Consider the following 15,740-nt stretch of genomic DNA (forward strand, 5'->3'; position numbering starts at 1 on the left):
ATCCTGCTGCTTAGGTAAAGCAGGGGTCTGCGTGTTGCTCACCCACCCACCCCTGGCTCAGTGGCTCTAGGCTCCCTTCCTGCGCAGCCCCTGACGGAAGGGATGTGCAGCAGGCAGGGCTGGGGAGATGGGGGTACGGGTGGAGAGGCACAACACTGTAGGCCACAGCCTGGTGACTGTAGCCAGCCTAGCGTGAGTTAGAGCAGCCCAGGGGCTGTCCTGTGCAGGGGCCAGCCCCAGAACAGGGAGGTGCAAAGGGGGCTTAAAGCTGTCTCTCCCCCTCCCCTCCAGACAGCAGGCGGATCAGAGATGCGGGTTCAGGGCTAGGGGGACTGGAAGGTCTCTGTGGGGAGGGGAAGATCTGGACCAATTGGGGACTGCTGGAGGGGGAGGGTCAGAGGGGAGGCTTTAACATGACAAGACTGAGTGCATAAAAAATTCAGTTTTACTTAAAGTGACACAAAATCCCCCCCTCTGGCCCTGGTCTCCAGGCCAGCTCCAGGGTCGGCAGCAGCAGGATGCAGGGGGCGAGGGGAGCCATGGGGGGGGGTTGCACGTTCTCCTGTTGGGCAGCGGCTCTCTCCAAGGGGGGCTACCCAGCCCCGGCAGCTCAAGCCTTGTACTGCACATCTGTAGCTACCAACACAAACCCCTGGGAAGACAAAATGGCAGGATGAGAGTCCGTCCGTGTTTCATGACAGCGCTGTGGGGTTGTTTCACGTCTGGTGTAGGAGCACTGGCCATATGGGCTCAGAGACCCCCCCCAGCAGGGGTCGCTGCTGGGGAAGGTGTGAGCAAGGCCCCTGCAGGACCCAAGGCCAGGGGCACCATTTGGGGGGGCAGAGGAGCGCTAGTTCCTTCCCCCGAGTTTTGTACCTGAGGTCTGCTCACAGCACACATTCTAGCCCCAGCTGGACCTCGTAACGGCCATGTGATGAGTTCTGTGCTGCTGCCAGCCTCTGCCTTTGGAGCAGGGAGTTTGTTTACAGACAGAGGCAGGGTGATTCAGATTACAAAAGGCTTGTCATTAAATTAAATTAAGGATCATTAGATGATCCTGAAAGCATTGCCAGGCACTCGAGTTAAAACAGGAAACAAAAGATAGGAATAAATGGGGAGAATGGGGAGAGGTACACCCACATCTGGAATACTGCGTGCAGATGTGGTCGCCCCACCTCAAAAAAGATACACTGGATTTGGAAAAGGTACAGAGAAGAACAACAGAAAAGATTAGGGGTATGGTACACGCGTATGAGGAGTGATTAGTAAGAAGGGGACTTTTCAGCTTGGAAAAGAGACGACTAAGGGGGATATGATAGCGGTCTAACAAAATCATGCCTGGTGTGGAGAAAGTAAATAAGGAAGTGTTATTTACTCCTTCACATAACACAAGAACCAGGGGTCACCCAATGAAAATATCAGTCAGCAGGTTTAAAACAAACAAAAGGAAGTATGTCTTCACAGTCAACTGGTAGAATTCTTTGCCAGGGGATGTTGTGAAGGCCAAAACTATACCATTGTTTCCCAATAAGACCTAGATATGTTCCTGGAGGATAGGCATCAATGGCTATTAGCCAGGGTGGGCAGAGATCCAACATCATGCTCTGCGTGTCCCTTGCCTCTGTCTGCCAGAAGCTGGGAATGGGGGACAGGGGATGGGTCACTTGGTGACTTCCTGTTCCGTTCATTCCCTCTGGGGCACCTGGCATTGGCCACTGTCGGAAGACAGGATACTGGACTAGATGGATCTTTGGTCTGACCCAGTCTGGCCATTCTGATGTTCTTATATAGAATCCAGATGTATCTTCCCCCTGCTGTAACTCACTAGACCCCACTCCCCTCCCAGAGCTGAGGTAGAACCCAGGAGTCCTGATGGGGTCTCTGTCCCCGCAGAGTTAGTAACAAAGTAAGAATATGCATTAAAATTTTAAACCTAACCAGTATCCCTTAAGTGACTTGCCACAAGATGTCAGAACATGTTGGTATTAGAGGTGAGTGGGGCTAATATTTATTTATTTTTCTTTCTTTTATATAGGAATTAGAAACAGTGCTCTGCCAGATAATTGCTAAGTTGTCTGCCAAAAAATACTAGAGTTTTCAGGTAGCCCCTGGAATCATGGTCAAAGATGCTCCCCCTCCCCCGCGCAGTCTGAAAAGGTACCCCTGGCCAAGGGCTTGGGGGTTCCCAGTGCAGACACTGGGTACGACATGGAGCCAAGGCCGTGGCTGATCCCTACCTGGTTGATTTTGACACGGGGATTCACCAGGCTGACATTATAGACGCTGGGCAGGGGGAATCCTTTCTTCAGCTTCTCTGGGGAGACGAAAGGAGCCCTGGTTAGGGGGGAGGACCCAGAGCCTGAGGGTGGCCAGGATGGGGACTGCTATCCCGAGAGCAGGGAAACGGGGTGGGGAAATGCGGCAGGACTTACTGTTCGCCATCGGCAATGCAACCATCCGCAGCGCAAGCTTCAGCAGGGTCTCCAGAGTCTTCACCTGCAGAACACAAAGCCAGCTGGTGAGAGCTGGTATGGGGCAGAGCCTGGCTCCCTGGGGCCAGCAGGGCCGTGCAGGACGCAGGGCAGACCCTGGCTCCCTGGGGCCGACAGGGCCATGCGGGGCACGGGGCAGAGCCTGGCTCCCTGGGGCCGACAGGGCCGTGTGGGGCACGGGGCAGAGCCTGGCTCCCTGGGGCCGACAGGGCCGTGCGGGGCGCGGGGCAGAGCCTGGCTCCCTGGGGCCGGCGGGGCCGTGAGGGGCGCAGGGCAGAGCCTGGCTCCCTGGGGCCGACAGGGCCGTGCGGGGCGCGGGGCAGAGCCTGGCTCCCTGGGGCCGGCGGGGCCGTGCCCTCTGCTCCTCAGTCTGTGTGGACCAGGGGGCACAGGAGCTGTCTATGTGCGGGGGACACCATGTGACCCAGCTGGGCAGTGCAGGGGAGGAGCTGTGTGTGCAAGGGCCAGGCGTGGGGTGCTGACGGTGCTCGGGTAAGTGTGGGAACAAGGGAAAGGAGAGACTGTATGTGAGTGAAAGCGACTGTAGGAGGGAGGGTGACAGGCTGTGGATGAGTGTATGTGGGAGTGGGTGACATGCAAATGTGAGTGACAGGCTTCAAGTGTGCATGTGTATGTTTACTGTGTGCACAAGTGTAACTCACACACTTCCTGGGTGTGGTGTTCGGTCCCATCGAGTGGCCCCAAGACCACTTGGAGATTAATTAATCTACGACAGCCTTAGCTGAGGGCCATAGGGCTTTTAGCTCATGCAGAAGAGGCTCCTGCTTTTAGCTGACGCCCAGGGTCTGCTGGTGGTCCACACGCCCAGTGCACTGCACTCTAGCTGCACTGCTGTCTGGGACCTGCTTGGCTGCTGTTATTTGACACTTGCAGTCGGAGCTCAGCGCTCCGCGGTCCTCAGGCCAATCTCCCCTTGCAGTGCCGGGGCAGCTTTGCCTGAGCAAGGGCTGTGCACAGTGTGAGGCGCCCTTGAGGATTTAGGCCCCTGGAAACCTCCTTGTCCTGCCCTTCCCTGCCGCCCTCCCAGCCCTGCCGCTGGCATGGCTCACCTGGACCGAGCCTATGTGGGACCGCACCACGGACATGCTGAAGCTGTTGGAGACACAGAGACAAAGGTCAGGGCTGAGCGGGGTCTCCCCACAGCGGTAGAGGCTCACAGTGTCCCGCGGAGCCAGGCCGGGCACCGAAGGGGAGGCTGAGCTCAGGAGAAGCAGCGCTGCTGGGAGGGCTCTGAGCTGGGTTTCTCGCTGGATGGCTATCAGTCCTGGGAGGAGTGGGGGTAGAGTGGGGCTCCCAGCTGGAATGGGACCCCCAGGGCTGAGACATAAGCCCCTGGAGGTGGGGGTGTCCAGCTGGGATGTAAATCCCAGAGAGGGGCCAGGACTGGGTTATAAACTCCAGGGGATATAACCTCTCATGGGCGTGGGCCCCTGGCTGGGACATTTGTGGGAAGGGGAGGGGAGGCTCCAGACAAGCCCCAGACTCACTCAGTTAGAGCCACGGAGCCCCCGACCTTGGCTGAGTCAAGATGCAGCTGCCCCGCCAGGCTGGCATCCTGCCAACAAAGTGAGACGTTACTTGGATTCTTGTTATCAGCAACAGCAGCTAAAATGTGGCACCGGAGGCCCCACAATATCCATGCCCCTCCCCCCCACCCCCCGGAATCCCAGCTCCAGAGCGCGGGACACCAGCCCTCCCCAACACCCCACGAACCTCAAGCCAGAGAGCTGGGGCCATGCCAGCCCTGCACCAATGCACCTGGGCCCCTAGGAGAGAGGGATCCAGGATGCCAGGTGAGTGGGCACAGCAGCAGCCCAGGGGTGTGCCCAGTGCTTACCAGGTCCAGCAGGAAGGCCGAGGCCAGGGTGGCGTTTGGCAGGACGACGAAGGCCTCGGCTGCACCAAACAGGGCCAGGGCCAGGCTGTCCGGGCGACAGGTCAGCAGTGGCTGCTTGCGGGCAGACAGGTGCAGCTCCATGGGCATGTCAGGGTAGAGCTTCTTCAGCTGAGCCAGGGAGCAGAGCGGCCCGTGAGACGGACAGAAACAGCCAGTGCTCAGCCCCGAGCCAGAGAGACATCCCGCCGCCCGGGGCATGGGCTACCATCCTCCCCCAGCCCCGCAACCTTGCCCCATCCCCCCATATGTACAGAGGGCGACACAAACCCTGTGTGTACATGACCCTGTTCCCTGACCCCTCACCCACACCCTCTGGGACTGCATGACCCCGACCCTCGTCCATGGGCACGTGATCCCCTTCCCGTCTTCCTTCGTGTGCAGGGATCTGAACTCCCAGAGGGCTGAGGAAGAGCCAGGATGAGCACAGCCCATCCGTTATGTGGGAGCCAGCCTGGGAGCCCAGCCTTCTGGAACCATGAACCTGGTGCCCTCCACAGGGTCGGGGTTTAACCCAGATTCAGCTAGTGGGGATGCGTTTGCCCCTGTGCCAGGCGCAGCGGTGAGGGCACAGTGGCTGCCCCAGCTGACTCACCTCTGGGAAGAACAGCCCCATGCTCCCTGTGTTCAGCCGGATGGGGGAGCGCTTCGGGATCTGCAACACAAACACATGAGACACCGGGTTGCTGGGAGAGCACGTCCCAGTGCCTGAGCAAATGCCATCCGGGACGGGCCAGGGAGGCTGCCAGTGGGCTGGGTGGCCTTCTGCTCGGAGCTGCTCTGCTCTCACTCCCCTAGGGCCGCCACCTCTGAGATGCAAAAACCCAGGACATGCGGGATGATCCTGAGCCCAAAAACCTGCCAGCTGACAGCCTGCGCTGAGCACCCATACAGCTCTCACAGGTCAGCGACCTCAAACGAGGGACGATCCTGGGAAAATCTGGACAGGTGCTGTCCCCTTGTGGGCAGCGCTGGGGCACGTTGGCTTTGGTGCTGTACCTGCTCTGTAGATAAACAGCCTCCCCTCCAGACAGCACTGAAATCATATAGCAAAATCTCCTGCAGCGACCGGATGCAGCTATCGGGAAAGGTCGGGTCTCCCGGGGGGGCTGGACAGGGCCCACGGGCTCCTGAGCGTCACCCTATTCTGGGGCTGAAAGAGCAGGGGGAGCGTTCACCGCACCAGTCATGGAGGAAGGGGGAGATGTCCTGGGAACTGCTTAGCCAAATCAGGGAGAGGAGAGAGCTCCCCTCTGCTCCAGCCCAGAAAGCAGAGTGGCCCCTCCGCGTCCTACATCGCTGGCAGTCCCAGTGCCGTACCATCTCGTCCCTGAAGTTTTTCCGCAAGGCCCCTGCCGTGAAGTAGACGAACGCAGCCGAGTTGGCCGAGAACTCGGAGAGGCCGAGGAGCAGCATGTGGTCCCCCTCGTCGGGCAGCAGGAAAGGGGCGGCGGAAAAGGGGCTCTCTGTGTGCTTGCCCACGCCATAGAACTCGCCCTGGGGGGATGGAGAAAGGACATGTTACGCACCACTCCCCGGGGGATGGGGCGACTGCTGGGTCAGGCCCGGGGCTGGGTGGGCTGCACAGGAGAGAATCACAGCAACTGCTGGTCAATAGAGTGGATTTGGGACTCAGCCTCACGTGTCCGGCTCTGCCAGCACGTGCCAGAGCGGTCTGCAGAACAGCAGATCCGCTTTAGCCCAACACAAGTCATTAGGCTCAGTGCAAGGGGGACGGGGGCACTCTCTGGCCCGGCCAGACAGGAGGTGAGAGCCAATGATCTGACGTCCCTCTAGCCTGAGATGTCACAGGGGGCCTGAGAAAAGCAGGAAGCTGCAGGCTCCTTCACTCCAGAGACAGGCAATCAACCCTAATGGTGAGCAACCAAGCCTGACTGGGTTCAGGGGTAGGTGCGGGTCCATGGAGGGGTAAGTCGCTCTGGCAGCTCTGCTCCCCCCACACCTAGAGAGAGGTGCAGTGCCCAACCAGCGGGACTGCACTCTGCGTAGACAGCACATGCCAGCAGAAGAGTCATAGATTTCGATTTTCCCACTTTGCCCCTGAAGAGCAGATTTTCCCTTTACAAATGTCGCGGCTGCTCTCTGCCCAGGCCGTCGTTTTCCTGCTTGGCAGGTGTCCTGCTCCCAGCAGATCCCGGCCAGAAGACACCCACAATGTTCTGGGAAGTCCACCTCCTTCCCGAAGGGGGTCTGGTGCCCCGCCCGGCTGCTTTACCTTCAGGTCCATGTCTCCATGATCCCTGGCAATCACTGGCTTGTTGACCAAGGAGTAGTCAATTGCAGCAAAGGGGTCGATCTGGGCTGAGACTGCAGAGAAGCCACAGACAGAGGAACACTGCAGCACAGTCCAAACCAGTGAGTCCTCCCATCCCCTCTCAAGTCGATAACGTCCAGACAGCTCGTCTGAGTCAACCCCAATGCCCCCCAGAAAAAGCTGGGGGACCAGCCTGTCTTTTTTCATTTCTTCTTAATCATCAGCTGAGTTGAATTCGCATCCTGGATAAAGTCTAGGTTTCGGCCCAGATTCAGCCGTCCTGCTGCCTCACACCCTGATTCCACACCTAAGAATTCCCTGATATTTGCCCCAATTCTCAGGCTTTCAGATAACTCATCCCATCTGCCCCCCATGTTGCTACAGGTCTCCATGGCTCCCAGTTCTTACCTTGCATGGTCTTCAGGACTCGTTCCAGATCACTGATCCCTTTCCCGAGCTCAGGGCAGAGCTGGATGGAAGAAGAGAATGTTACAGGTTCAGAAACCCTTTCCCAGAGGAAAGAACAGGCTGGGAGTTCTTGTGGGGGCATGGAGGAGCTGTTCAGGATCAGCCATAAGGTGAATGGGGAGGGTTTGTGGATACTTTAGTCACCTCCTGTTTAATTTCCTTCCTTCCTTTCCTTGTCACTTCCTCAGGCTTAGAACTCTCCTCTGAACAGAATGGCCTTGGGTTTCTCAGCTGGGTTTCAAATAGAAACACTGATACAATCCCCACCCAGGAGCTGCTCTCCACTGCCCCAGGACAAAGAGGTGTCCAGCATGACACACAGGGGCAGGGATGGTAGTGGGACCATATTTCACCCCATGTACCACGTACATTAAGCAGGAGGCCTGAAGTGACCAGCACTGGTACAATAAGGCTAAGTGTAACACACTGGCCAACATCTCCCTCTAGTGGCCTGATCCACTAGTGGATAACAGCCTACCAGTGCTGCCAGTGAGTGGAGTTAGCTCAAGCGAGAAAGGTCTGTGGAGCTGTGCTGAAGACGTAGGAGCAAGCCCTGCTGATAACCCGTGTTTGGAGGGCTCACACCACAAGGACCTTGTACTCAGCAGCTCCCCTAGTGGCAATGAGCGAATGAGTTTAGTGCCTGGCGGGAGAGGCCAGGAAGGAAGACTCTTGTTCAGCATTAGCCAATCTCACCCTCCTCCTAACTCCCGAGTCCTGGCAGACAGGGCCGGGGAGCTGCTATCAGCAGGGTAAACACTAACCTGCCTATTTACTTCATACCGCAGGGGTGCCTGGAGAGCCCCCGTGAACAGATTGTAAAGCCAGCTGTGGGGAGAGAGAAGGAGAAGAGTCAGTGCTTAGCGCATAGCTATGGGTGGGAGCTCCCGAAGCAGTCAGCGCTGGCCCAGCTCCGTAACACTCCCAGCGCTGTCTAAGGCAGCACTCAAAGCACTGGAAAATCCCACTCTGACCAGACAACCTCTTCAAAGCCTGGGATGAAACTCCACCGCCCTCCATTCACTATTGACTGCAAGCACTTGCAGTGCCATCTTCCTGAGTCTGCAGACAGCCTGAAACCACAGCTCTAGGGGACATGACCTGCCCCCATTCGTCTCCGGGGATACTGACATTTATACCTATGGCGCTGGCTCACCAAGACCCCGATTTTCAGTGACCTAGGTGTGTCTCTGTCTGCCTGGTTTGCACAATTTCCGACTGGGTAACTGCATGTGGCAGGCAGGCTGCACGCCAGCCCTGCAGAGACCTGCATCGCTTTTCCCAAGGCCTGAGGCTGAAGACAAGAGTGACTTGGCCAAGTCAAAGTTCAGTTAGTAAAGAAGGGCCATATTGTAACCTCCCTCTTTGTGCGACTCTGCAATTGGCCAATGGGAGATCTGTGGGGATGGACGGACGTGCCCCATATGTCATCAGCCTGGCCACAGACTATAAGTAAAAAGGTAGATTGGCCCCCCACGGCAGAGTGACTCTGACACCCTGACCTAGAGGAATAAAACCACAGACATGACCTGATCCTCTGAAAAGACTGCTCCGAACCTGCCCCCATCTCCCAGCCAGCCCTGCAGTCCAAGCCTCAGCATGGTGCTTTCTACACCAGGTGCAGACAGTGAGAAGGCCTGGGCTCTGTGGGATAGAGAAGGCGTGATGTGCAGAGCGCAGGCCCCCCCGCCACCAACAGTGCCCCCCTGTAAGGGGGCTGACAGCAAAAGCAGCCTAGCTGAGCCCAGCTCGGGGCATAAGGGATGTAGCAGGGCCTCAGAAAGCCAGAACTCACCTGGCTCCATCATGGAACTTCACATCCAGCCTCCCGATGCTGGAGCGGCAGTTGGTGCTCCACACCTGGGGACGGCCATTGTCATCCCTGCTCACCCCGAGCTCGGCGGAGAGGGACAGGTCCCTCACGCTCAGGTCAAAGGAGCCGCTGTCGGGTCTGGGAAGGGAGGAAAGCACAAGGCAGTTTAGCACCTGCCGGCTAGCGGAGCTCGGTCTGCCCTAGCTACGGGCCCAGAGGCAGGGGTGAGAGCCCCAGGGAGACGGCACTGGAGAGCGGAGTCAGAGCTGTACCTGCAGAGGGACAGGGCAGGGGCAGTGCCAGCTTCCCACACTGCCCTGCGCTGCAGGGACCTCCTCCAGGGGTTGGGGGAGCAGTCCCCCCACGACCCATCCAGTCCTTGGCCTCTGCTCAAGGCTGCCAGCTGTGCTGGTGGGTCCTGTGGGGCACCTGCCCCCCTACGAACCGCACTCAGCAACCCTTGCCCAGAATGTGCCACTACCCCGGCACGGAGTTGTCACCTCCTTTCCCTGCCTTCTGCTCCATCACCCCAGAGCAGTGCCTCCCAATCTGCCCCCCACCAGGTATCTGTGCAGCCACGGAGGGGAGCCAGGGCATGGTGGGAGGAGATGAATGAGGGGAGGTTCCCTCTTGCTCCTTTCCCTCCCTTCCAGCTATGCTCCTGCACCAAGGCTCAGGTAGCAGGAACACCCCCCAGGCTGTGTCACCGATGGCCCCTGGGGAGCAATATGTCCGCAAAGGAGACGGCATCTGGGGCTCCCGTCCCTTGGTCCCTTTAGCAAAGGGACTCACACACCCTTTTAGACCCATTGACCGAGCTAGGAAATGAGGGCCCTGCAGGGCTTGGGGCCCGCAACCAATGCCGGGCACTGGGGGGGGGGCTAAGGAGCTGGTAACCATTGCAGGAGCTGTGCCCCACAGGCGGGGGATCAGTGCTCTCAGCACAGGCAGGAAGGGGGCTCAACGTCACCCTCTTGGGGTTGCACCGCAGGGCGGCACTGGAGACAGCAGCAGCAAAGCCGGGCCCTGTCTGACTGCTCCCCTGAGCAACACTGGCCCCTGTCCAGACCCTGTGTCAGCATCTTTAGTGCCAGCATCAGCCCCCCTGCCCTTCCCACAAGGCCACGGTCAGGCTGGGGAAGTCACATCTGCAGGTGCGCGCCCCAGAGCCCCCGCCCAGTGGAGGTGACCCAGCTCTGATTATGGTGGAGAATAGCACATGGCATCTGAACTGGCTCTGGCCCTTGATGGGAGTTTGGGGAGCTGAGGGGAATGTGGGGGTGGGGTCCCCATTGTCCCTGGGGCTATGGAGGGCTCCCAATGGCCACACATCACGGCCCCAGCGGCAGATTAACCCTTACATGAACAGAACTTTCACTCGCCAGACACCGCTGAGCTGCATGTGGGCATTGCTGACCACGAGCCTCACACCTGTCCCCTCGGAGAAGCTTACGACCGACTCATTCAGCTGCAGCTCTTGAATCTGGATCCTGCGAAGCAGAGAAAGACACCCATCAGCCTGACTGCCCGAAGGCCATACGCTCCCCCAAACACCCCAGTAACAGCTTGTCATGGGGACCTCGGGAACTTCCAGGAACCTCGGTGCCACGCTCCACAGTGTGTGTGGGTGGGAGATGGACTCCTGGGGCTGCTCTCTTCACAGCCTCTCTGGCTGCTGGGTTCTAGAGAAACTGACCAGAACTGCGAGTGTGTGTCTGGGAAGGGTGGGGGGGGGCATGTGTGTGTGTCAGCATGTGTGTGTGCGCACATGCACATCTGCATATGGATGTGTGTGTGTGTGCATGCGGGTGGGTGGGTGTTTGGCCACAATTTTCAGGACAACTTGGCATGTTGGGTGCTGAATCCTGGAAAATCACGCCCTGAGCTTGACTGAACGTCCCTCCGTTCCTCACCACTGCCAACACTCGGGGAGCAGCACTGGTTTTAGCAACATGGGGAAAGGGACATTTATTGCAGTTGCTCATCCTGGGAGTGTGGGCGAGAGAGAGAAAGCAGGTCAGATCTGTGTGTGTGTGTGCTAGAGCAAGTCAGGGCAGAGCTCTCTGGGTGGGGTGTGAGACAAGGAAGCAGGTCCGTTGGTATCACCTATGCAGTGGAAAGGAGCGTGTGGCTAAGAGGAGGTGAGAGGCACTCACAGAGGGAATGCGGGGATGGGATCAGCCTGAGTGGGCGAGGTGCGAGGGCAATGGGGCTTTGAGAGGATTTGTTAGTGGAGGAAGTTCAAGAAAAACACTCAAGGCGCCTAATTTCTAATGCGCCTCCAACTGCTCGGTGCATCGAGCTCCTGCCCTGGCCGCGCGGGTGCAGTTTGGAGTCACAGCAGTTGAGTCACAGTGGGCACTATCCAGAGGGCGGAACATTTGCCTGTTCTTGGAGGCCAAGGTTACAGGTCCTATCAAGCAGCTCATGGCTCAGAGTCCCAGCACCTGTCCTGGGGCCACAGACACTGAGCTGGAGGTGAGACTGTGACAGAGATGGCCAGCAGGGAGAGTCTAGCCAGCTAAAATACCCATCACCACAGCATCTGGGCACCTCACCATCTAACTGTAAGTGGGGGAATGGTCCCGCTATTGTGGGGAACTTTCCTGGTTTATACACGACCCCGGTGAAATGGGCTAGCGAAAGATCTGAGTCCTCGCTCCCACTCCCTTTACCCAGGGGCCTGCCTGACCTCTCCATGTGGCAGAGTCCTCCTAACCCTGACACGGCTGGGCCCAGGATTCCTGGGGGGCTGGGCCCGCAGTCTTGTCATGGGCACGTAGGGCAGGGGCCAGGGTGTCCCCACTCCGGGGCACTGTCTCTGCACCGGTTGCTTCCCTGCCCCACTGCTCACCGCAGAGTTCATTTCACCCCGCCCCTGGCCATCTCGGGAGCGCAGGGACATCGGGGTCACGAGCCCCTCCCAGCCTGGCCTGCAAGGCCTTGGGCCTCCCTGCGCTGGGCCTGGGGCCCGGGGCCCCTGGACTCCCCAGCCGCTCACGTGCCCGGCCCTGGCACCGAGCCCAGCCCCATTCACACGCTGGCTCCGGCTCCAGCTCAGCTCCTGGGGCTGCTCCTCTGGCCCCGGACCCGGCCCCGGCTCTGGCCCTGCTCCCAGCCCAGACGGGCTCCTGCTCTCCCCTTAGCTCTGCCCCTCTGGCCCCGGCCGCTCCACCTTACATGGGACCCTGGCCTCCTGACTCCCTCATTGGCCTGCCTGCCCTGTCAATCAGCCTGACCTGGAGCATTGGCCTCTCCCCATTGGCCCTGCGGACTGCCAGTCTCAGAGTCCTGATTTCCCATTGGCCCTCCCTGTTTCTTTTGGTCCTGGGAGAGGACCAACCAAAAAACCGGCACTAAGTTTCAGTGCGGGCCCAACAGTCCCCTTATATAATGCATGTAGCCCAAGGGAGTCTGGGGTGGAGCAGGGAATTGAACCCGGGTCCCTGGCTGGTGCCTGCTCTGCTCGGCCACCCTACCCCAATACCATGGTGCTGGCTCAACTCAAGCCGGCTCTGACCCTGCAGCTGAGGAAGCCAGTCCCGATGGGATCCGTGGCACGGAAGGGAGGGAACACCCCTCCGCTGAGATCCCCGTCCTTCCTCATGGCTGCACCCCTGTCTCCTGGGGGGTCGGGGCCATGGTGGGAGAGCATTCTCTCATTCCATACGGATGGAGGGACGGGCAGATGTGTGGAGTGGCAGCTCCTGCAGCCCTAAACCAGCTCACATAGCCCATGCCCAGCCCCGAGCAACTCTCATCAAAGGACCCAGGAGTCCCAGGGACGAGCCCAAGGTGTCCAGCGCAGAGGGCCTGGGAGCCCCACTGACTCTGTGTGGGGGAGGCAATGAGTGCGTTCCTGGCCCCAGCACCAGGGAGAAGGAGACGCGCTCTTACCTGGACACGGAATAGCCCACGTCCCCGATGAGAGGGATGCTGTATGAACCATTCAGATCCGGGACATGCTCCCTCTTCAGCAGGGACTTCACCAGCTCCAGGCCGAACTGCTGACCTTGAATCAGAGAGCAAGCTGGGGTCACGGCAGGGCCCACGGGGAGCAGGCTGGGGTCACGGCAGGGCCCACGGGGAGCAGGCTGGGGTCACGGCAGGGCCCACGGGGAGCAGGCTGGGGTCACGGCAGGGCCCACGGGGAGCAGGCTGGGGTCACGGCAGGGCCCACGGGAAGCAGTCAGGGGCATAGCAGGGCCCACGGGAAGCAGTCAGGGGCATAGCAGGGCACTGCAGAGAGCAGCCAGGGGCTGTGGGAACAGGAAGGAGGTGACAGTCACACATCCTCCCTCCACGCTGCCCCACAGCATGCAGGGGAAGGAGCGCTCTGGGAACATTCCCCAGGCTGGCCGAGTTAGGTCATCCCCCTCGGTTAATACAGCACATGCTGCAGGGAGTGGTGAGGCTGCTCCCAGAGCGTGGATCCCAAGGGACAGATACCAGGCCCTGTTTCTGGCTCAGAGGGAGAGCAGGGCCCTGGGGATGTCTCTGCACAAGGAAGCCCCAGGCTGGGAGCACAGGCCACAGTTCCGGTGAAAAACAAACAGGGTAATAATTATGCAAAGCCACAGACCGTACTCCAGGCCCTTCTGCGTTACTCTGCCTTTCAGGCCGGCATTGGTTCCCTCCGCCCGAGTGCAAGCGCCCAGCAGAACAAAGACAAATGCCCAAACCATCCTCTAGGCCCGGAGCTGGGATCCTCTTCACCACCTGGAGCAGGGAGACAAAGCTTCAGGGCTAGCAGCATGTGATGGCGCAGCGCTCCCAGGACCCATCACAGAGCTTCCCATGGGCAAGCTACAGGCCTGGCGCTGGGTTCCCAGGGCTGGGTTCCCAGCTCAGCTCTAAAGCCTGACTTTGGGCCGGTCCTTTGCCGCAAGAGCCACGTCACAGGGAAACCAATTTTCTCTCTCCCCATGGAGCTGCTTGGCAAGCTCCATGTGACGGTGAAGGCAGCCTGGGGACCCGTGAATACAGCCCTAGCCAGTACCTCAGCTCCTGATGAGACCCGTCACTCCAAGTGCGCACCTGGGGATAAACCCAAGGCATGACCCCGCATTTTATATGGTCGCTGGCTGGAGAGGACATGCTGTGATGTAACGGGGCCAGCTGGGCTTGCCCCTCTGATGACTCGGCAGGAAAACTTTGTCTTTTGTGCTTCCCACTGTTACTGATACTTGCAACAGAGCCGGTTTTTGCACTGCCCGTGACGCTAAGACGCTGTTCCTGTGGCCTGCCATCGAAACCCCGTCCTTTCCCCACACGGTGACTCAAAGGGGAAACCAAGAGAAAGGCCCGGCTGATTGATTTGCTTATTTCCATCCGCGCCCCTGTTTGCAAAGGTTTTTTTTCTCACACAAGCTGCTGGGGAAGCAGCTGCTCTTTGCAAGAACACAGACTCCACACAGGCTGGGCGAGGAGTCATGCAGGTGTTGGGGGTTCATTGCTCACTGTTTGCTAGTTATTAATCACTCTCCTGCCTAAAAACAACCAGTCTCTCAGGCAGGCGGCAGAGCTGACATCATGTGACCAGGATGAGGGCTCACACTCCAGGAGCGAACAATCCCATGACACAATCCCTGGGAATGGCCAGGCTGGATCACCCCTAGGTCCATCTACCGCAGTGACTCTAACGGGGCAGCACCTGACGCTGCAGAGGAAGGTGGCGGATGGGGGATACTCTGCCCCTACCTGTTAGAATGTATTATTATCTGTATTACCATAGCGCCTAGGAGCCCAGGCCTGGACCAGGACCCCCTTGTGCCAGGTGCTGTACAAACCAGTGATGTCCACGTGCATGTTACGGGGGTGGCTGGGCAGACCCCTGGTGGGGGAAGCCTGGTACAGGAGCTGGCCCCATAGCAGCAGTGAGGAGAAGCAGCCTTTGCTGCCCCACTGCCCACTCCATTTGGCCCTGCAGCCCCTCCAGGACGGGGCCATGGCCCAAACCCGAGCAGTGCTGAGCTCTCCATGCACCAGATTGTAATGCCACTCACTCAGTTTGGGCCCTTCCGTCCCCTTGTCGTGACGGAGCTGTCGGTGGGTCCACCAGGGCTGCATCTCCTCACCCCTACTGGGGGGCTGACTCCTGCACCAGGGCTCCCTGCCAGGGGCCTGCCCAGCCTCACTCCACCTACTGCAGCCCCATCCCCTCTGCTCCACCTGCAGGTCTCACTCAGCCACCGCATCAAGACCTGCTTCAAGTATGGGGAGCTGCATTGAGTGCCCATGTGAGGGAGCGGGCTGGGAGAGGGCAGGTGGGGAGCCCTGGGGTGGGGGGCGATGCTCGGGGGTTCAGTTGTGCATGCCGTGTGAAACGTTTCTGGGACACCCCAGGACAAACACAGAACAAAACGACAGTCCCTGCTCCAAAGAATCTACAATTTTGGTGGTTCTCATCCTAGTCTCTAATAGCAGGAGGTTTAATAGCCCTTCCACCATTCTGTGCTAATCCTGGATATTCTTGTTACCCATGAAATGTCCAATCCTGTTGTGATTCTTGCTAAATTCTTGGCCTCAATGGCTGTCTGTGACAGTGAGTTCCACAATCTCCTCTCACATTGTGTGAAAAGGTATTTCCTTCTATCAGTTCTGAATTTCCTACCTTTTAATGTCATAGGCTGTCCCCTTGTTCAAGTATTACAGGAGCGGGAGAACAGATGCCTCCGATCTCCCTTCTCTAGGCCATTTATTATTTTATAGAAGTTTAAAGGGGACAGTGATCAATTCTTCAGCAAGTTCACCGAGGGCAGGAGAAGAAGGAATCAG

General features: G+C 58.7%; 1 protein-coding gene across 1 annotated transcript; it reads right to left on the reverse strand.

The window, feature by feature from the left end:
* Window positions 1-273: 273 nt before the first annotated feature.
* LOC102933267 (bactericidal permeability-increasing protein) lies at window positions 274-15,108 on the reverse strand. Its single transcript, XM_043527326.1, has 16 exons — window positions 13,963-15,108; window positions 13,546-13,682; window positions 12,861-12,975; window positions 10,325-10,453; window positions 8,946-9,101; window positions 7,915-7,978; window positions 7,091-7,151; window positions 6,644-6,735; window positions 5,728-5,904; window positions 5,003-5,062; window positions 4,351-4,518; window positions 4,001-4,068; window positions 3,563-3,605; window positions 2,433-2,496; window positions 2,238-2,314; window positions 274-652 (listed from the first exon to the last, which is right to left on the reverse strand). The coding sequence occupies exons 2-16, from the start codon at window positions 13,646-13,648 to the stop codon at window positions 611-613; spliced, it is 1,419 nt and encodes a 472-aa protein (XP_043383261.1). The 5' UTR covers window positions 13,649-13,682; window positions 13,963-15,108; the 3' UTR covers window positions 274-610.
* Between the last annotated feature and the right edge of the window lie 632 nt (window positions 15,109-15,740).

Source organism: Chelonia mydas, chromosome 13 (assembly GCF_015237465.2).
Source record: "Chelonia mydas isolate rCheMyd1 chromosome 13, rCheMyd1.pri.v2, whole genome shotgun sequence".
Lineage (NCBI taxonomy): Eukaryota > Metazoa > Chordata > Testudines > Cheloniidae > Chelonia > Chelonia mydas.